This window comes from Lactuca sativa, chromosome 6, assembly GCF_002870075.4.
Source record: "Lactuca sativa cultivar Salinas chromosome 6, Lsat_Salinas_v11, whole genome shotgun sequence".
In the NCBI taxonomy this organism is placed as follows: Eukaryota; Viridiplantae; Streptophyta; class Magnoliopsida; order Asterales; family Asteraceae; genus Lactuca; species Lactuca sativa.
The window spans coordinates 21,671,275-21,693,532 of record NC_056628.2 but is presented as its reverse complement, the minus strand read 5'-3'; the positions used below and the strand labels follow the sequence as shown (position 1 = coordinate 21,693,532).

The 22,258-nt window shown below is 38.8% G+C and overlaps 2 protein-coding genes across 2 annotated transcripts; one reads left to right on the top strand and one right to left on the bottom strand.

Moving 5' to 3' along the window:
• Positions 1–10,759: 10,759 nt before the first annotated feature.
• LOC111899348 (phytochrome-interacting ankyrin-repeat protein 2) lies at positions 10,760–12,561 on the bottom strand. Its single transcript, XM_023895197.3, has 3 exons — positions 11,788–12,561; positions 11,345–11,516; positions 10,760–11,182 (listed from the first exon to the last, which is right to left on the bottom strand). The coding sequence occupies exons 1-3, from the start codon at positions 11,944–11,946 to the stop codon at positions 10,971–10,973; spliced, it is 543 nt and encodes a 180-aa protein (XP_023750965.1). The 5' UTR covers positions 11,947–12,561; the 3' UTR covers positions 10,760–10,970.
• Positions 12,562–13,357: 796 nt separating this feature from the next.
• LOC122194417 (uncharacterized) lies at positions 13,358–18,251 on the top strand. Its single transcript, XM_023895334.3, has 17 exons — positions 13,358–13,395; positions 13,510–13,627; positions 13,715–13,942; positions 14,098–14,184; positions 14,295–14,384; positions 14,472–14,598; positions 14,688–14,788; positions 14,900–15,068; positions 15,151–15,272; positions 15,758–15,815; positions 15,900–15,975; positions 16,064–16,193; positions 16,301–16,458; positions 16,543–16,615; positions 16,701–16,895; positions 16,972–17,065; positions 17,144–18,251. The coding sequence occupies exons 1-17, from the start codon at positions 13,358–13,360 to the stop codon at positions 17,935–17,937; spliced, it is 2,658 nt and encodes an 885-aa protein (XP_023751102.3). The 3' UTR covers positions 17,938–18,251.
• The last annotated feature ends 4,007 nt before the right edge of the window (positions 18,252–22,258 follow it).

Genomic DNA, 22,258 nt, shown 5'->3' with positions numbered 1-22,258 from the left:
CCCTGAGCATATGAACTCAGCGAGTTATTAGGTGGACTCGGCAAGTAGGGTTGACCTGGAAGGTTGACTTTGACCAGGATTTTGACCTTGACTAGAGTTGGCCTAGTTGACCTTTTGGAGGTCAGTTGGACTAAGTGTTATCTTGGCATTGGTAGCTCGAGGAGCTAGTGGAGCAGCTGTTTGGAGTCGGAGGTCAAGTAGCAGTCAAAGGATTATCAGCATCAGTTCAGCAATCTCAGGTGAGTTTCCTTCCAGTAGGAACGGGTCTAAGGCCACAATGTCGGCCCGTTCAGTTAGCCGTAGTTTCTGGACTTCGGTCCGATGCAGTAGTTAGCAGGTCTGATGCCTTCGTGGCTCAGACAGGATTTATGTGTTATGTGAGCCGGGCTACGGCCCGATGTACTATATGTGTGTTCATGCTAGTGGATATGTTCATGCTATGTTCAGTCAGCTTCGGACTTCAGTCCGATGTAGGGGGCAAGGCCCCAGTTAGCCCGGACTCCGGTCCGATGCAGTGGGCAAGGCCCAGTATGTGCTTTATATGTTATTGTGTGGTATGTGGTAGATTGGGGGAGCTCACTAAGCTTCGTGCTTACGGTTTTCAGTTTTGGTTTCAGGTACTCGGTTTTCAAAAGAGGAGCTCGGGAAGATTGCAGTGCACACACCATAGTCAGTTAGCCTGGGAACGTTTGACTCTGATAATGATGTTATGTTTTGATTTAATACTCGAGAAATTATGTTATGACTTATGATACGGTTTTTATAAATATGAATTTAGTAATGTTTTAAAAGAAATTTTTAGTCGTGATTTTTGGGTCGTTACAAGTTGGTATCAGAGCCTTGGTTTGAGGGATTCGGATGCACCACCGGGTGTATCTGGACTCAAACTAAGGGAAAGATAAAAAGATTTTCAAAAAGGAAAAACGTTTTCAAATGGAATTTTAAAAAGCACTTAGAAAGAAAAGAATTCTTAAACAAGATAAAGGTGTGGTGCATGCAATCAGTTTCAGCTTCAGTAGAACAACATGCTAGAATAGGACTAAGGATCTAGGATGATGCCTTATGTGCCTGCTTTATGTGTTCTAGCTTGAGGAGAATTGCATGCTAGTATTGAGTAGACAGTAGTAGGATAGCTTGCGTAGGTTATGCCTGATAGTGTGAGCTTAGCATTGTATGCTAGTGCAGTTTCTTGTTATGAGAATAGTTTTGCCTGAGTATGTTTCCTTTATCCGAATGTTGCTTGCTTTGTGCTTTGTGGGACTCTGAGTGATGGGAGTTAGCTATTAGGTGAATACGTCACATCACATGTGATCAGGGTTGAATAATCTCAGAGTGTTGGATTTGGCCCTACGGCGCAGCTCTTGTCTGAGTCCAACCGTTGTAGGGACGAGACTTTTACTCGAAGGATTATCCGAGCCTCATTACATGTGATGGTGTTCAGGTGGTGGCTATTTGGCATCCCAAGGAGACCTTCAGTAGCTGAGGACTGGTTTTAGGTGGAGTCAGAAGTTCCCTAGGGCAAGCCTAGGATGAGAGTAGTAGAGATCAGTATTAGTAGAAGTGATTTGGTGGAGTTGAGGTAACTCTTGAGGAAAGTACGGATATATGTGGAAGGTATTAGGGGCTCATACTACTGAAAGCAGAGGATCTGTACTCGATTCAAGAGGGGCCAAGACGAAACCAGGGTTGGTGGAGTGAGAAATCCCTCAGCAGTAGTGTGTAAATTGATCAGGAATTGTTATATTTTCAGCATGGTGACATTGCGCGAGCTACCAGTTAGCAGTTCAGGCGTCGAGGAGGGATCTGGCTCGGGCTTTAGACCGGGCAGCTTGATGATCAGATGAGGGATTTCATTTCCGCAGAGATCACGCGCAACATCATTGATCAGACTCCAGTGATTTTCGGTTCGGTTAGAGAGGCCATTGTGGAGCTCATGGACCGTCATCTTGAGGCCTTTAAGGCCGGGATAGTTTCAGGACAGATTGGGGCTCGTCTAGGTCCCGAATCTTATGGAGTTCAGGGATCCATCAGGGAGGGAGATCCCATTTCTAGTTTCTGCCATCAGGGGACAGGAGTGAGTGGGGCACCTTGTCTCCAAGAGAGACCTTTGCATGATTGGATAGTTGAGGAGGTTACGCGAGCCATTCGCGAGGATCTGCCCGATATGGTCGTGAGGATCACTGATAGATTGATCGAGAGGCTCCAGGATCAAATAGTTGTTGTTCAGCCATCGGGCAGGGAGTCGGAAAGGAAGAGGAAAACGGATGAGACTCAGGTAGCCACAGGTTCGGGTAAAAGGCTCAAGGGTTCGGATTTGAGGAAGAGGAACTATCAGAACCGTAGTCGATGCGGGAAGTGCGGAAGGACGCACATGGGTGTGTGCAGGCGTAAAAGTCGTGGCGATGTTGGATGTTTCAAGTGCGGCCAGATTGGTCATTTTAGCAGAGACTGTGTTGTTACCATCGCCCAGGGACTTGATCTGTTATGTTTCCATTGCAGTCAGAGGGGCCACAAGAAGGCCTATTGTCCGAGTTTGTATTCAGCAGGGCAGGTGCCAGCTCCTGCCCCTGGGACTTCGAGAGCCACCAGTGGACATCAGGGCCGGGCAAGGGTGCCTACGGCTCGGAGCCGAGTTTTCGGTAGATTTCAGCAGGGATTTGAGCAGCACTGAGTGATGGAGGTATGTATCTTTTGCTTTTCTGTCATCTATTATTGTGATATTATTGTTATGTTGTTGCATTGTTATCAATAAGCTTAAGTATTGGGGTATTGTATTACCTGCTTGTGGTTGAGTTTTATGCCATCTGCATACCTTGGAATTAGAATGGTGAATTGGAGGTCGTTCCCTCCAGATCAGGTTACTTCAGATGCAGTAACTGCAGCATGTATGTGTAAGATGCAGTAGTGCCTTACTACTTGCGAAAGGCGTTAGTCGGGCAATGATCAGTTATATTTTCAGTAGTGATAAGCCAAAGTTTTTAGTGGAGTAGCTAGCGTTCAGTAAGGAAGTGGGTTGGGGATGTGCACCCCAAACGCAGATTCTCGGGATGTAGTCCCTAAAGCAAATACAGTTAAGGATCGAAGGGTGCTCAGTCAGATAGCAGGAAGGGTGCGGATCTGGTAAGAGTTAGTTGGAGCGCTAGCAAGGGTAAACGTCGGCGGACAGCATATCGCCCTTTTAATGGAAGGAAGGTTGGAAATCCTTTCGACCAGTGAGCAGTAAGGATCTAGTCGAATCCAAGTGGGGGAGAACCCTCTGAGTATACAAGGATAAGAGCCACGTAGACTCAGAATGAGTGTGCGCCCTCTGAGAGGGAATGATAGTAGCACAGTGATCGATGGATCGAGGGGTTCAGAACTGGAAGTTCGAGGACCTTCCCAGCAGTTAGTTCATGTAATCGAGATGGTTAGAAGCTGGTGGAGAATCCAGGATTGGAGGACCACCTGTAGAGGCTCAAGTGAGTCGGAATGAGGATCCTGAGAACGGTTAGCAAGAGATGCCTACGTATTAGTAGCTAGTGGCAGAGTTAGCATGCAGGATTGTGTAAATTCAGGAATTGGGAGTTTGGAAACTTCCCAACAATAGCTTCTTGTATCCGGATTAATAGACGGTTGGTTTGGGAACCAAACCGAAGAGTTCCTCGACGAAGCGCTAAGTATATCAAGGATATAAGATGTCGAGGATGATGCAGTATTCAAAGACTGAGGGCTGGTTTTGAGGAATCAGGATGAAGAATTACTAGCGGGACTAGGGACAGTCAGGATGTCCTCGGGATAGTAGTAGTGTTGTAAGTCTGCGGGGGTAGCCGTAGCATTTACTAGCAGTCAGATAGTAGTAGTAGTAGTGTTGTAAGTCTGCGGGGGTAGCCGTAGCATTCACTAGCATTCAGGTAGTAGTAGTAGTGTTGTAAGTCTGCGGGGGTAGCCGTAGCATTCACTAGCAGTCAGATAGTAGTAGTAGTAGTGTTGTAAGTCTGCGGGGGTAGCCGTAGCATTCACTAGCAGTCAGATAGTAGTAGTAGTAGTGTTGTAAGTCTGCGGGGGTAGCCGTAGCATTCACTAGCAGTCGGGTAGTAGTATTAGTGTTGTAAGTCTGCGGGGGTAGCCGTAGCATTCACTAGCAGTCAGATAGTAGTAGTAGTAGTGTTGTAAGTTTGCGGGGGTAGCCGTAGCATTCACTAGCAGTCAGATAGTAGTAGTAGTGTTGTAAGTCTGCGGGGGTAGCCGTAGCCTTCACTAGCAGTCAGGTAGTAGTAGTGGTGTTGTAAGTCTGCGGGGGTAGCCGTAGCATTCATTAGCAGCCATATAGTATTAGAGAGTTGTAAGTCCGCGGGTGTAGCCGTGGCCTTTATCAGATTGGTAGGTAGCATGAGCGCGTTGTTGGGCGCGGGAAAGCAGTAGTTCCCACCCGTTTGGGTGCAGCAGTGAGGATATGGGAATCCATGGGTTAGATTTTGGATTTCCAAGTATTTCAGTTATGAGATCAGAGTAGTAGTGGACCCGATCGGTTGGATCGGAAGGATGTTAGAGCCACAGTGACAGGATAACTAGTGGAAACTAGTTCCAGAGAAAGATTTCGTTCAGAAGTCGTGGGAGCGACTAAGTGGGGAGTCCTTTGACTCCACAGTTGAGTAGGAACTCAGTGTTTCAGTCAGTTCAGTGTTTCAGTCAGTTCAGTGTTTCAGGCAGCTCAGTGTTTCAGTCAGTTCAGTGTTTCAGGCAGTTCCGTGCTGCGGATAGTTGCAGTGTGAGGGTCAGTGTTAGTATAGTTGGTTGATTTGGTAATGGCAAGTCCCTCTCAACAGGATCAGTGGAGCCTTCTTCCAAGTATAAGTGATTTGTAAGGATAGCTAGGCAGGCGGTTTTTCCTTAAGGATGGAAGGCTCGAGTTAGTAGGAGTCGAGTAATCAGATGAGAGATAAGCAAGCTGGTTCCAGCAGCATCGTTTCAGTATGAGTAGCAGAGTGGACAGAACAGTTATAAATAGTCAAGGAATCTTGCGGAGTCGCTGGGAGTGACTAGGAGATTGCGATGGAGTGTAGTGACCGGTGGGAGTCCGGTAACTCAGATATCGGCAGATTAGTTAGACCTGGGTAGTCTTAGTGCATCCGGTAGGCAGATGAGGGGCAACAGGATTTTCAGTCGGAGGAAGTAACGTTGAGGAAATTATGGAAAAGAGAAGGATTCAGTATGTACCTAGAGTAGTGACCGGCACTGTGAGTGGCTGGAGTGATGGACAAAAGGGTGTTAGCTTCCCAGATAGAGAGTTGGAGGCAGTTCGCAGGACAGTTGGCCATAGCAAACTTCGAGGACGAAGTTTAGTTTAAGTGGGGGAGAGTTGTAACACCCGAAATCAGAAAGGTCAAGAAAGGAAAGGAAAAACCCTAAGTTGAAGAGGGTTGACTCGTCGAGTCCAGGGAGGAACTCGGCGAGTCGGAGCGGGATCCGGGTGTAAAGCAAGTGACCGACTCGGCGAGTCGGCGAGTCAGGTCTAGGTTTGGAAACCCTAATTTCGGGACTTGGTACCCTATTTAAGCGTCTCATTCTCCTCCCTAGGGTTCCTTTACTGCCTCTCCACCCCAGAACACCAAACCCTAGCCACCATATCCATTTTTAAGCTAGATCTTGCCTTGAAGAGTGCACTAAAGCTTGGAGAAGGAAGAAAGGCCTTGGAGGTGCAAGAAGGGACTATAGATTCGGGATTGAGAAGACATTTCAGACCAATTGGAGGTAATAAGCTGTTGCTTGGAGTCCCTTTGCACCTAGATCTATTCTTATGTGTGGGTTTTGGACATTTTTGGCATGATAAGTAACCATTTCGAGTTAGAGGTCCAGATCTGAGGTTGCTACCTCAGATCCATGCTTGTTTTGGTCTAGAATCCCCTAAAGTATCAGCCCTTGGTATGTTGAAGAAGTATGTTTGCCATAAACCCTAGTTTGAATGTGTTTTGAGCCTAGATCTCTTGATCTACATGTAAAGTTTGCCACTTTACGTGGGGGATAGGCCTTAGAAGTATGGATCTATGAGTTGGAAGCCCTGTTTGGCTCGAAAAGCCACTGCATGGATTAAGGACTGGATAGACTCGGCGAGTCCTTCGAGTGGACTCGGCGAGTAGCTTGAAGATGAGGAGGAACTCGACGAGTGGGATGAACAGCTCGTCGAGTCGGATGAAGTCAGGCATGAACTCGGCGAGTTGGATGAACAACTCGACGAGTTGGATGAAGATTGCCTTGGGCTCGGCGAGTCTATTCTTGGACTCGATGAGTCAGGTCGCGAAAACCCCAAACCCTTCGATTTGAAACTCGAATCAGCGAGTCGGGTGGAGACTCAACGAGTTGGACAGGTCAGGACTCGGGAATAGTTGACTCGGCGAGTCATGGACTGACTCGGCGAGTCGAGTCGCAAATAGAAGGACCCTGAGCATATGAACTCGGCGAGTTATTAGGTGGACTCGGCAAGTAGGGTTGACCTGGAAGGTTGACTTTGACCAGGATTTTGACCTTGACTAGAGTTGGCCTAGTTGACCTTTTGGAGGTCAGTTGGACTAAGTGTTATCTTGGCATTGGTAGCTCGAGGAGCTAGTGGAGCAGCTGTTTGGAGTCGGAGGTCAAGTAGCAGTCAAAGGATTATCAGCATCAGTTCAGCAATCTCAGGTGAGTTTCCTTCCAGTAGGAACGGGTCTAAGGCCACAATGTCGGCCCGTTCAGTTAGCCGTAGTTTCTGGACTTCGGTCCGATGCAGTAGTTAGCAGGTCTGATGCCTTCGTGGCTCAGACAGGATTTATGTGTTATGTGAGCCGGGCTACGGCCCGATGTACTATATGTGTGTTCATGCTAGTGGATATGTTCATGCTATGTTCAGTCAGCTTCGGACTTCGGTCCGATGTAGGGGACAAGGTCCCAGTCAGCTTCGGACTTCGGTCCGATGTAGGGGACAAGGTCCCAGTCAGCTTCCGACTTCGGTTCGATGTAGGGGACAAGGTCCCAGTCAGCTTCGGACTTCGTTCCGATGTAGGGGACAAGGTCCCAGTCAGCTTCGGACTTCGGTCCAATGTAGGGGGCAAGGCCCCAGTTAGCCCAGACTCCGGTCCGATGCAGTGGGCAAGGCCCAGTATGTGCTTTATATGTTATTGTGTGGTATGTGGTAGATTGGGGGAGCTCACTAAGCTTCGTGCTTACGGTTTTCAGTTTTGGTTTCAGGTACTCGGTTTTCAAAAGAGGAGCTCGGGAAGATTGCAGTGCACACACCATAGTCAGTTAGCCTGGGAACGTTTGACTCTGATAATGATGTTATGTTTTGATTTAATACTCGAGAAATTATGTTATGACTTATGATACGGTTTTTATAAATATGAATTTAGTAATGTTTTAAAAGAAATTTTTAGTCGTGATTTTTGGGTCGTTACACCGACCTTGTATACATATTATTAATCATTTAATATATTTTCAATGAATGTTATATGTTTTATTAAAACAATAAATATAGAAAAGTTTCAAACCCCTAACCCCTTTGTTCACTAATGCTCCTATCATCACTCTTTCGACCTAACCTCTCATAGGCACAAGCATGACTACATCTGGAGGACAAGGAAGATAAAGGCTCCCTTCTCCTGTTTACATACTCTTGAGTCTTGAAGCAAAGAAGACAATGACACACTAAATTTGTTTTATTTTATTTAGAATTGCTGGAAAATAGGTTTAAACCCAAAACCATCAACCCATGGGTTGAACCTGAAAAACGAACCATGAAACCGAAAACCGAACCCAATGAGTTTTAAAACCCAAAACTTGTCGGTTTGGGTTCGGTTTTACCCCATAACCGACCCATGTTTAGTCCTACTTTTCATTCCTTGCATCCCATTTTGCATCAAGTGAAGACTACTCTATGGCCCCCTTCCATCATCATCAACGTTGAAGACAAAAACCACCATCTACCCCTAATTACCGACTTGAAGGCGTTGAAGACAAACACTACCAACCATTGCCCACCTTCATCTTCCTCCCCTCAACAGGGGCCACTAGATGATCGTCGGTAAAACATCAAGGATGAAATATGGAAAACGTCAGAATGGTCTGCCACTTAAAACCCCACATCTTTCTCTCCCTCCTTCTCTCTCTTCTCTAACCTAACTAACGACCATCTTCAATGAAGATCATTTTATGTATGGGTGTTCATCCCTAGAAACCGAACTCTAAAACCCTTCTCATTTCTTGGGACAGGTTAATTGAACTCTAAAACCCTTCAAAATCATTGATCGAAGGTGGTAGTGGCTAGTGGTTGGTTATTTGTAGGGGGTATTCGTTTGGATGGACGGTCCAATCCGATCCAATTAGGTAAATCCAAAATAATTTCGGTTTTCATAATATTGATCCAAATAGTTCAAACTAAATTTAAATCCGATCCAATCCAATTCAATTACAATTCAGTTGGATCGGTTTTTATAATTTGGTTTTCAAAATCCAGAAAATTTTAAAACGATATATAATTATGATATTATTTAATTTTTACAGAAGAAGCAAAAAAAATTATTTCGTTGTGATTTAAAATTTATAAACAACTACTAAGAATGTATATTATAGTTTAATATTTAATAGATAAAAAACGTTTGAAAGAAAATACATATTAATGTTTTTATTAGATGATACTTTTTGAATTTATTTGAAAAAATAAATGATAAAATTAATAAATAATTATAGATATATGAAAAATAAATAATCAATAAATTGTTATTCGGTTTTTTTGGACTATTTAGTTCTTATTTTATAAACCAAAACTAATCCGAAATCCAAAATAATAATTCGGTTTTGTTGAAAATCAATCCAAAATTCCTAATATTCAAACCAAATAGTCCAATCTAAATTGTCTAATTGGACAATTAGGTTGTATCCAAATAGTGAACAACCATAGTTACTTGAGCAACAAATTCAGGTAGTGGTCGTGGTAGCCGGAGATGGTGGGGGCGGCAGGGTGGAGATAATGGCAACACGGTGGCTAAAGAGATGAATGAGTTTTAGGGTTAGATCAACCAAGGATAAATCTTATGGTTAATTTGTTTTATTATAATTTTTATGTACTTATTTTAGGAATAACGTTTAGGTTTCATAACACCTTTGGTCTAACTATTTGCATTGTTGCAACATTGATCCCTATTTCAAACTATAGCAATGTTAGTCCCTTTGACTAACACTCATTAGTTTGATCAACATGTCCTCTTAGTCCCTTTGACTAACGCTCATTAGTTTGATCAACATGTCCTCCTTCATAGACAACAATATTGTGGCATTTGTCAGCATCTTTCACAACCTATACTCCTTCAAAGGCCACAAAAGCAAAGAAATTGTCAGCCTCTTAATCAATATGTACTTAGAGGGTGTTTGACTTTGCTTTTAAAATGACTTTTGAAACTTTTGGCTTTTCCAAAAAGTCAAAAGTTTAAAAAGTTGTTTGACAATTGAAAAAGATCTTTTAAAATAGCTTTTTGAGAAGAAGAAAAAGGAGCCTTTTAAGAAGTCACGCATGTGTGACTTTTGGCAACTTTTGCCTTTTTTCCCTTTCCCCCCTCAAAATTTTAAACAAACACATTTTAAAACCATCTTTTGGAAAAAGATATGAATCAAAAAGTTCTTTTCTAAAAAGGACTTTTTGGTTTTAAAAGCTATCCCAAACACCCCCTTAATCTTCATCAAATAAGCCATCATTAAGGTAGTTTTCAGTCTAGTACTCCATACTCATAGGAAATGTCATGTTTTGTGTAAGTTTTAATTTCCTTGTATGTAACAAAGTGAAACATAAAAATGATGTATTCATCGTCCTCTAGGGTTATTAGGCCATTGCTCATATCAATTATGGGCATCAAGAAATGGTGACAAATGATGACAACTTCATCATACTTTAGTTTCCTCATCATGGTATAAACATCTAACATGGTAAAATCATACATGTCAATCACATCGAAGCAGTCAACTTCACCCTTAATGAACATTCTTCTAAGGGTGAAGAACCCACATAATGCATCTTTATCATGAAGATGTTGGCATAGCCTGGTTTAGGGAATAATAGAAATTCATACCTAATAAATGACAATCAAAGTAAACAACATACAATAAAAAGTTAAGAACTATGAATCAAAAGGAAACAACATAGAATCAATGTTTAGAACCGAAACCCTATAAAATCATAGCCTAAGAACTAACAAGCAAATGAGAAGAACATAATACATCACATATATTTGACATCAACATGATAGCATTTACTTCTCATACACATTTTGCATACATTGTCTACTTAATTTAACTCAATTATCGTTTAGGGTTCAATGGTGACAGATGACCGAGTGTTGATGTACTCACAACGGTAGAAGAAATAGAGAGACCATTGGCAAAAGTACCAAAATACTATCATGTGCATGGCACATGAGGGTTCTTGATGAAAGAAAACTAACGGCCGTTAGTTCAAGGGATTAACCTTTGCTAATATAGTTTCACATAAGGACCAATGTTGCAACAATGTAGATAGTTGGACCAAAGGTGTTGTGAAACCTAAACATTGGAAACCAAACATGTAATTTACTCTTGTAATTAAGATAATCATCTTTCCGGTTGTTTAGTTTATGTTATGGATTATTGAATTTTATAGCATTTTTGATAAATCTAAAAGAAAAAAAATTATTCTTGAGTGTATATATGTTCTTGAATAAGCCTGGAAATGCTCTTACAATAGTTCAAACAGGGAGTTGGTCACTAGACAAACGCAACAACATTAATAATAGCATACAACTTATTTATTGAAATTCATGTTCAACCACATTTATCCATACAAAGACACAAAGCCAAAAGATAACAATGTCACAAATCCTAAATCCCCGTACAAATAATACCACTGACAAACACACATACATAAATACATACTTTAAATTCGCAAATATCCAAATAAACACAACAGAAGTGGAAAGGGTCTTAACTCTTAAGTTCTAAGAACTATAAGAACCCTCACCTGATGATGAGCTACTTTCTTGTTGAACTCGCTTCATCTCCTCATATGCCCATTCAAGACCAGGACAGTAATGAAGAGGCGGATTAAATCGGGTATCCTCAATGTTATCAGGTAAGAATGCTCCATTTTCAATTAAAAATCTGATTGCTCTTCTGTTCTTCTCTTTTGCAGCAGTGTGAAGTGGAGTCCCTAATCCATGTGTTCAAGAAAATTACAAGAAAGGATATTAATGCTATTTTTGGATGGGACAAAAAGTTGCAATTTTTTACCCATTGACTTGAGTCTTAAATCACAGACCAATGACAAAAGTGGGCCTAAAGTTGTGTTGAGAATAAGAAGATCGATACTTACAGCCACAAGCACCTTTGGTTCGAGCATCAATATTAGCACCACGATCAAGCAATTCATCCATGACCTTTATGTGACCACCCTTCGCAGCTAGATGGAGAGGGGTGAGCCCATGAGATTTTGGGCCAAGTGCAGCAACATTTGCATCCATTCCTTCATCAAGGAGCCTTTTTACCTGCAACAAGAAATACCAAAACTTGAAATAATCACCTACAGACACATGAGTGTTCATTCAAACTAACAGAATAAGAAGCTTAATTGTGCTCTCATACTTTCTTGTTAACAGTCTGTTTTCTATTTTAGCATTTGTTGATGTAACAGACAATACCGGACTTGAAACTAGATATTGGAGACAGTATTAATGGCTGCTATTAGTTTAAACAGAAAAACCATGAAGAAGAAGAAGAAGAAAAAGAAAAACTTTTACAGTTTATATCTGTATTCACCTCCTTAAGGTCTCCTTTTCGAGCACCGACGTGAAGATTTGTCCAGCCTCTGTCGTCCCTATCATCACCCCCAGGGCTATTGGAGCGCAAGCTGTTGGAACGTTTGATGTGCCTCCGAATCCGATTACTATTCGAACGCAATAAGTGATCTTGTATCATTGTTGCTTCTTTCAATTATCTTTCGAATATACCAGAATTTGAAGAACTTCGTTGCAGCCAAATAAACTAAATTTAATAGTTTCTTGAAACAGGAAACCCTAGCAGTGTCTAGAAACTGAAAAGACACGATTCGCGGATAATCGTATTTTTTTACATGATTTGAAGTAACTAAACCAGCGAAAAGAGAGAATTAGCGAGAGAAGTGATTAGCCATGTTGTATGGAGCGAAAGGATTCAACCCAGGGCCAAACAAACGGAGATTTCTAAGCTTAATCACGAGCAATGAAAGCGATGATGATGATCGAGTGAGAGAGGTATTAAACATAACTGTTAAATCGCCCAAAGAAAAACCGATTGATGATGAAACGAGAAGTCGTGTATATTAAGCGAGCATAAACCGTAGATAAGAGAAAAACTAAAAGAAACACAGCAGGATTTCGGAAATGTTTGGTGGTTTCATGGATGAATAAAGTATGAAGTTGGATGAGAAGGACTCGAAGATGAACACAAACCCTAGATTTTGCAGAGATTGGATGACTTGAGAGAGAGAGAGAGAGAGAGAGAGAGAGAGGCGTTTGTTTTGCTTGGAATTTGGAAATATACAGTGGTGTAAAGTGTAAACTGTAAAGGTCTTCTACTTGACTACTTGAGGAATATGGGACGCTATCGTTCATCAGACCGGTTTGAAACCGGTTCTTGGGCCTAACGTTGAAGTCATCTTGAACTAGTTAAGAACCGGTCCAATCTTAACCACCCTGGGCCGGGTTCTCCTCATTTTATTATAATTATATTTTTTTTAATTTAAACAAACACTTTTACAAAATTAAATCCTCAGTCAAATAATTGTTTGTTTTATTTGATTATGAAATACTGTATACAAAGAAAACCACTTTGTAAAACAGGTAATTTGTCGATAAATGTAAAAAGGTGTCATTTTGTGAATAATCCAAAAAATATTGCATCTCTCGAAATTATTTCAATGTACAAAAGTCGTTTAAATTTCCCAAAACCATGATCACCAAATAACCCTGATTTCATTTTTTTTTTTTTTTTTTTTTTTGCAAACGAGCACGTTCATTGCCTGGCTTCGATTTTTCTACTTTCAGGTAATTTCCTTGGATTCTTCTTAACCTTTTTGCAAGGATTTCATGGCTTCATTAGATTCAGTTTCGTGATTTATGTGAAGTGAACAAAAAATTTACGATAACAAATGATAGAATTGTCAATGTGTATCCAATTCCAATGAACGTATCAACAGTTAGCGACATAATTGAGGGAATTTGAATTGCTTTCGGAATGCAACTATCTAATTATTGCGTTTTCTGTTTTCTTTTGAGAACTTTGTTAATGATGTTGGCTGTTAATCTATAGTTCTTATCTTAACAATGTTCATAAATTAATTTTCCCTTCAATGAAATCTTCAGCGTTTTCTTCTTTTGTTTTGCAACAGTTCACTGCTTCTATTCTGATTGCAACTCTTTGGGGATGACAATTGGATGCATTAAGGTGATCCTTAATCCTTATATTCTTCTAAGCGAATGTGTTTAATTATCGATTCTCCAGAAATGTAATTTATCCAACACCTTGTAGCAAAAAGTTTGGTTCAATGGGTTGGGGAAGCATCTACATCAGACGCATGAAAGTTTTCTCATTGGCACTTCTAATCTACTTAGACTATAAGGTACACTAACTATATCATTTCTTCTTCACATAGATGTATATACATCAATGGTAAACCTTTTTCACTGGAATTATATATGTATTGAAGGCATTAAAGCACAGGGAGAAATGGATAAACAGCTCTGAAAGAGCAGGTTTATGGGAGAAAGCTCATGAGCGAAATGCTAAACGTATTGTTAATTTGATTATAGAGCTGGAAGGTTTGTGGGTGAAAATGGGGCAATATTTCTCCGTGCGTGCGGACGGGCTTCCTGGTGCGTACCCACGCCATCTGAAACAGTTACAGGACTCACTTCCTCCTCGCTGCTTAAAAGAGGTATGCCCATTGCCCAAACTATATCTACCTAACACACATTAAATATTGTCTCTTTACATGTTAAATACCTCAGTCTTTATGATTTATTCTTGTTTATTCCTGACAGTTGTTTCATAATCAAAATAATTACATTATGTAAAAACCTCATTACTCAGGTTCAGAAAACTATACAGAAGGAGATGGGGAAATCAATAAATGATATATTTACAACTTTTGTTGAGAAACCCCTTGCAACAGCATCAGTAAGATCCTTCAAAAAAAAAAAAAATCATTACCTTTATTACCCTTCTCCTGATTACATTATCAACCTAATGATAACCTGATGTTTCATAAATAATTAATTTATATACAGATAGCACAAGTTCATCGCGCAACACTACGTGATGGGAAAGAGGTGGTTGTTAAAGTTCAACATGAAGGCATCAAGACAATAATCTTGGAGGTTGGTTATTCATTCTCTAGCCATGGGCATTTTAGTCTTTTACATAAAAGTACCAAACTTTCTATCACCTATAATACTTTTATACAGGATTTGAAAAATGCTAAGTCAGTAGTAGAGTGGATAGTTTGGGCAGAACCAAAGTTTAATTTCAACCCAGTTATAGATGAATGGTGTAAAGAAGCACCCAAGGAACTAGACTTCAACAGGGAAGCTGGTGTGATAATTTATAATCAAATATCTACTCATGTTCATAACTTCATACGTGTTTATGTTTTCTTGATGATTGATTTGTTATGTTTGTAGAAAATACTAGAAAAGTCTCCAGTAATCTTTGCTGTAAAAAAGACTGTTTGGACAAAAAACCTGAGCACCGTGTTAAAGTGCTGATGCCTGAAGTTATTCATGTATACTCTTCATTAATATTTCTTGCATTTAGCTCATTCTTTTTATACCTTTCCCTCATGAAGTTTTTTCAGTTGTTGTTCTTATATAACTTTTGGTGTACTTACTTGCAGTCAACTGAACGAGTCCTCATTCTAGAGTACATGGATGGTGTACGCCTGAACGATTCCCCTTCATTAGATAAACTTGGTGTTGACAAGAAAAATATTGTTGAAGAAATTACACGCGCGTATGCACATCAAATCTTTATTGATGGATTCTTCAATGCTGATCCGCATCCCGGTAATTTTTCTATTTTTTATATTTTATTAAACATTTTGTTCTTTTCAAATACATTTTGCAATTTGTGGCTGTGTTTTTACAGGTAATTTCCTTGTGACCAAGTCAAGTCCACATCATCCAATTCTACTTGATTTTGGATTTACAAAATTGCTTTCTAGCTCCATGAAACATGCTGTAGCAAAAATGTTTCTGGCATCTGCTGAGGTTCGTACATTCCTTTCTTATATAGGGAGTTATGAGCTTAATGGGTTAAGCACTTAATTTGGACAACTATATATGGTTGTTTCTTTTTTACTTAATCTGTACAAAATGACTTAATGTGTTAAGCCAAAAAAAAATCTGGTCATTTAGTCTCATTATGACGGTTTATTCATTCTAAAATTGATGAACATTGTTAAAATCGATGAGTATTATGAAAACTGTTTATTAGAATGTAAGAGTAAAATGATCATTTAGTCTCATTCTGACAGCTTATTCATTTTAAAAAATAAACAGATCTTATATCGTTATACATTTAACCACTTTACCTGTATAAAGTCTGGGTATTAAGTATTAATAAATACTTGTCTATGTCGGGTTCACTTTCATCTTTGATTATAAATGATTCACATGGTAATTTTAAGACTTTAGCTATTTTCCATGTCTGTTTATTTTATCCTTTTTGGAGAAACTAATGAAGCTATCTCCAGCTTGATACTTTTACAGGTGAAATTATATTGTTCTTGCGTGTGCTTAATTTGCTTGCAGGTGTCTCACAAATCCTTCAATACTTTACCTTATTATGATACAATAATTAAAAATTGCATTATTTTACATGGTTTTACTTTTCAGGGCTTTCTGCAGCATTGAATGTGAGTGTTAGCTATTATAGAATCATTAGACCCTTTGCTGAATCTGCTCTTGACTGGTTTGTTTGTTTTTTTATTTTTTTTTAAATATAATTAATAAATTCAGTTTCTATTATCTCATTCTCTTATTGGGTAAATTGTTTTCAGTGACCCACATGAGAAAAAAGTAGATAAAGCAGAATGGATATGTGACACCCCTGTTAATTCTCAAGTAGAAAAGAAACTGAGGGCTTTATTAGTTAAACTCGGGAATGCGGATAAAATACTTGGAATTCAGGTATATATGTTTGTCTCTTTGTTATATATGTATGTATGCATGCATTGAATATTAATATTAATATTAATATTTGACTGATACTCTGATTGTTAGTTATTTTCTGTTAGGTTTGTGCCTACAAAGATGGAGAAGTGATAATTGATACAGCTGCAGGGGTACTTGGAAATTATGATCCTTCTCCTGTTCAACCTGATACCTTATTTCCTGTTTTCTCAGTAACAAAGGGGGTTACAGCTGGAATGTTACACTGGCTTGTAGATAAAGGGTATATTGTGTTATTACTTAATTAAGTTGACTATGGATTTCTCTTTCCTTTTTTGGTACTTCTATTTCTATTACATGGATGCAGGAAAGTGGGACTTGAGGATAATGTTGTAGACATCTGGCCAGATTTCAGTTCAAACAGAAAAGAATCAATAAAAGTAGTTTGTGATTCTTAGTAACCATAACAGCTATAATCACTTACTTGTAGAGATAAACAAATTATTTTTTGTATTCACTTTTCAGGTTCATCATGTACTGAATCATACATCTGGAATGCAAAATGCTCTGGCCAGCCTTGTGCAAGATAATCCAATGGTGTTATGCAATTGGGATGAATGCTTGAAACGCATTGCCATGGCAGAAGCAGAATCAGAACCTGGTCAAGATCAGCAATATCATTACCTATCTTATGGTTGGCTTTGTGGTGGCATCATTGAGGTTGTATCACATATATTCATTCGATTCACCTTCTTCTTCTTCTTCAATGATTCGATTCTCTCCCTTGAATCTACAGCATGCATCTAATAAAAAGTTTCAAGATATCCTTCAAGAAGCTTTCATTAATCCGCTCAACATTCAAGGCGAACTTTACATCGGAATCCCTCCAGGCATGAATTCAATCCATTTCCCCAATTCTCTCTAAACCCTAGTTCATATCGTTTCTTATAATGATGGTAATTAATCAGGTGTGGAATCACGACTTGCGACACTAACCCTAGATACAAACGATCTGAATAGATTTGCAGAAATCGATAGCCCTACCTCGATCTCAAGCCCGACCTCTCTCTCTAGTTCCAGTTCTTCCTCCATATTCCAGCTCGATGTCCTCTCCGGTTTAGTTCCGTTATTCAATACGCTCAATGTCCGCCGTGCGATATTACCTGCCGCCAACGGCCACTGCTCAGCTCGTGCACTCGCCCGCTACTACGCCGCCCTTGTCGACGGCGGTGTTGTCCCACCGCCTCATTCCTCCTCATCGCAACCACCATTAGGAATCCACCCTCAGCTTCCCGGATCTATTTCCATAGCAATTGCCGATAAAAAGAAAGGTGGAAAAAAGAAAAAGCCAAAGAAGGAACCAAAGTGTTCCGGATCCAATTGTACGATAAATCCTGAAAACCCTAGTTGCAGCGACGATGTTGACGGGGTTCATAAAATTTTCAGCAATCAAAAAGCGAAAATCCATGATTCAATTTTGGGGATTGGTGAGTATGAGAAATTGGTTTTTCCAGATGGGAAATTTGGGCTTGGATTCAAGAGGGAATACACGAGAGATGGGATTCTGATCGGATTTGGGCATGCGGGGTTGGGTGGATCGACGGCGTATTGCGATATAAGCAACAGGTTTGCCATTTCTGTGACTCTAAACAAGTTGTCGTTTGGGTCTGTGACTAAAGACATAATTCAGTTGGTGTGCTCGGAGTTGAACATTCCGGTACCGGAGGAATATGCAGAGTGTAGCTTCACGTCCATCAATTGAAGGATAAAATAGGTACTTCACTTCATGTCCATATAACTTGGGCATCGATCGATCCAAATTTTAAAATTTAGGGGTTCCAATAAAGAGATGACTAGAAGAAGTGTGCGACGTAGTTTTGAAAGAGTTTTGTTTAGTGTGATCACCAAAGGCGAGCCATTCTATCAAATCTAGCAGTATCGGGAACCACAGTAGGCTATATAAGAATTGTTGATAGTTTGTCTATTTAATTTGTGTGTCGTAGTAAAAGGATGATTCATTGGCCATGATATGTTAATCTAATTATGTTAATGTGGAATATAGAGCTTCTTCAACCAGTGTCGATGCTTGCTTGGTACAAATTAAATTATTTTCTGAATCTTAACTAAAAGCAATGTGATAGGCCTACATCAATTAATTAAAGTTATACTACTATCTAAGGTATGTTTATGTTAAAAAGGAACTAATTAGTTGGTAGGGGTAGGATATGCTACCCCTCATTCTTTTCCGACATATGTTAAAATTCTGAGAAATTAAATATTTTCTTACCTTCCTATTCATTTAAATGATGACATGTGTTTTATTAGTATCCTAAAATATCATTAAATCTTATTAAATGAGCATTAAATATTACACATGCCACCATTTCATTAGGTAGGAGGATATATAGGAAAAAAAGTAGGATAATATTTAATTTCTCTAAAATTCTGGATTATTATAGTTTTATATTCATACAGTGCACTGCTAAATTAAATGGTTCTTCTATCTTAAATAAATATGCTAAATTAAATGATTTTCTTATCTTAAAGAAAAAGCCCAAAATTCTAATCTACTTCCAAATAATTAATGGGCCACTAAATGAAGGGAGTATCCCAAATGTGTATACAAAACTAATAATATTTCAACAAAGCAAAGGGAAAAAAGGAAAATTGTTTTCTTTCTCATGCCCCATGCTTCAAGACAAGACATATACAACACAAATGAGCTTGGTATTTTGGTTTTTTCTACCGGTCACTGAGGCAATCATTGAAATATGTTTTTTCGCAATTAAGCTTTTAAAGATCAACTTGTGTAATAAAATGCGTAATGATTTTATAAACGATGATTTGATTTGTAGTGTAGAAAAAAAAACTTATAGATGCTACGAGTGAACGAGTGATGCAACGCTTTTGAAAAATGAGTAAACCAAGATGTCAACTTTAAAATGTAAGATTTTTGTGCTAGTTTATTGTATCTAATTAATCATAATTTTAAAAATTTATCTTATTACCTTTTATCAGGAATTTTTTATGTTACCCTTTGCAAAAGTTTCTGGTTCCGCCACTATGTGGGACCCCGATCCCATATGAGGGGTAGTTGTTAAAAAAATCTAGGGGCGGGAGCGGGGGTAAAGTTAACACTCATTTTAATTTCAGGGGTGGGGACGGGGACGTGATAGGCAGTCTCGTCCTGAAACTCTCAAGGGGGCCCTGTTAATATATATATATATATATATATATATATATATATATATATATAATAACAATGATATTGAGCGTCTAATAATCAACAAAAAATCATGTTTTTTAAGTTGTTAGTATAACGTTTTTAAGATGTAATAACATTTTTGTTTTTAACATGTAAAATTATGTTATAACTAACTATTGTTAACCCAAAAATAGTGTCTTTAAACCCAAAAAACAGTATCTTTTAGCCCAATAAAAAATATCTCAAAATCAATTGGGGGCGGAGAAACAGGGACAAAGGTAATCTATGAATTCACGAAATTTTACTCCTTTCTCATGTGGGATGGAGTGATTTTCATCCAACCCTAATTCCATAAGGTTCTGGAACATTCCTGATTAACCAACTATCGATTAATGAACATTCAACCATTTAATTAATTAAACTGTTAATTAATTCTCATAATATATTTCCAAAATATATTTCCAATTAGTTTTCTAATTAATTATTAATAATTAATAAACTAACTTCTCCTTTATTTATTCTACTCAATTTGGGTCTTGAGGGCAACCCAAAAGGACCTTGTTATTATTAGAAATGTTACTAATAGTTAATGACCTTGGATACTATTCCAACAGTCTCCTTCTTGGACAAGTCATCAACTATACGAGGACTAACATTTCTCCAATAATCAACAGAGAGTTAGCCATCCAATGCAACTACCGAACTCTTGATCTAATCAAGATTCAACCCTTAGATAAGTGATCAACTATCCCTTCGTTCTATGATATCTATATGAATTCGAGACATGTATAATGGTCAATCTCAAGAATTCAAGATTATGTTTCCTGATATAGGTTTGTGATGACTGCATCTGACTACTAAACTGAACACATCAATTCCAATCAGGGCTCGGCCAAGCACTTTAGATTTCAACACCAAATCATCGAGGGGCTCATAGATATCGTTTCTCCTATTAAGGCAGAAGGAACAAATAAACTTTGACTACATAGTTTTTGTCTATTTCATCATGTCACACATGGACATACCTTTTATAACTACCAGTTACGGTTAGCGTTGGAGTAGTCCAATGCATAACAGAATCACAGAGAAAAACCCCACATGTATCTAGGTTTGAAGAATAGAATATATTATCGTCTTAGAATTACGCGTGACTGAATCCATGAAGTAATCTCTAAGCGTGGGTTGGTCCAATACTTCAATCTCTATTAAGTACGCATGAGTGTTAGCACAATCTCTATGTTATGTCCAATAATTATGGACAATCTACTAATACTCATAACAGTCTTGAATCACTACTTACTTCCAAAAGTATGTCCGACTGTGGATGTTTGAGTAAATTAATACTCGGGAAGTGGGTTCCAAACATGCAAAAGTGAGAACGCAGTGATAAGCTAATTGAATCACTACTTACTTCCAAGAGTATGTCCGACTGTGGATGTTTGAGTAAATTAATACTCGGGAAGTGGGTTCCAAACATGCAAAAGTGAGAACGCAGTGATAAGCTAATTGAAATGACTGAAGTCCATCATATATTAAGATCGCCACTTAATAATCGCCAAATCAAATTAAAACTTATACCGCTTAAAGTTTTCAAGTTTTAAAACAAACCTAACTATGAGTGTTTAAGCCAATTCACTTGCAAATCTAATGCCTCTTGACTTTGTCTGACTATCAGACTTGGTCAATGACATCAGCTTAGGAATGGATCGACAACATTATCTTTCGATATGACATATTGACTATGACGTCTTCACATTTGACTCACTATCAAATGTGTTGGTACATATTGAGTATATGTCATGTGAGCTTGTGTGACTTGGGATCCATACTCGAGGTAAGTTCACCCTTAAAGTCACAAAGATACTTCATAAGGACCATCAATGATTGAATTTCAACAAAATGTCACTAATGAATCTCTTTCAACCACATTGTCTTCTTTGCAGTTTAACCAACTGCAACATACTCTAAGTATGTTAAATCCACTATGGTGTATTATCTGGTACTCTTCCAAGCTAATATATCACCATTCAGTAAAAGCACGAATTCCGACTACAAACGGAAACGTCTTTATTAGTATGGAACTTAGCATCAATGTAACTCTTACAATGATCTCTTCCATACTATCAAGATCATATCTTTTGTCCTCCAATGACACTTAAGAATGTTCTTGATCTTGATTCATTGATTCTTGCCAAAATTGAACTAATCCAACTTGTGTTGCACAAGGCATACAAGTCATTAGATGTCGTACATGTCATGGCATGTATGATCGATCCCATAGCAGAAGCATGTGGGACACGGATCATTTGCTTTAACTCAATAATAGAACTAGGACATTAGCATTGTTCAATGTCATTCCATATTGTAATAAGCCTAAACTCCCTTTCAAGTTTCCTCAACATTCCATGTACTTTAGCTTAATCCAACGAATCACTTTGATCTATCTCCATAGATCCTTATTATGCACATGTCTTGTAACTCCCATGTATATCATAGCGAAACAGTTCTCATACCAAGCCAAGCTTTTACACTTGCTAAGTTAGAATATAATTTCCTATGAATCGTACATTATCTATGTACTATACAAGTGTGACTATAGTGCTCCCACTATCACTGACATATATATGGCTTATCTATGTTTCTCGAAATTCAAACTCCTTAAACTTTTCTCATTGAAACAAAGATTCCAATTACTCCCACTAGCTTTGACATATATATGGCTTATCTTTATTTATCGAAATTCAAACTTCTTGAACTTTCTCATTGAAATAATGATCCTACTTGCGAGATGCTTATTTCGGTCCATAAATGAACTTGTTAAGCTTACACATCCTTCAAAACCTATCTTGGTTTAATTTTGTGTTTGTTCCTGTCCATG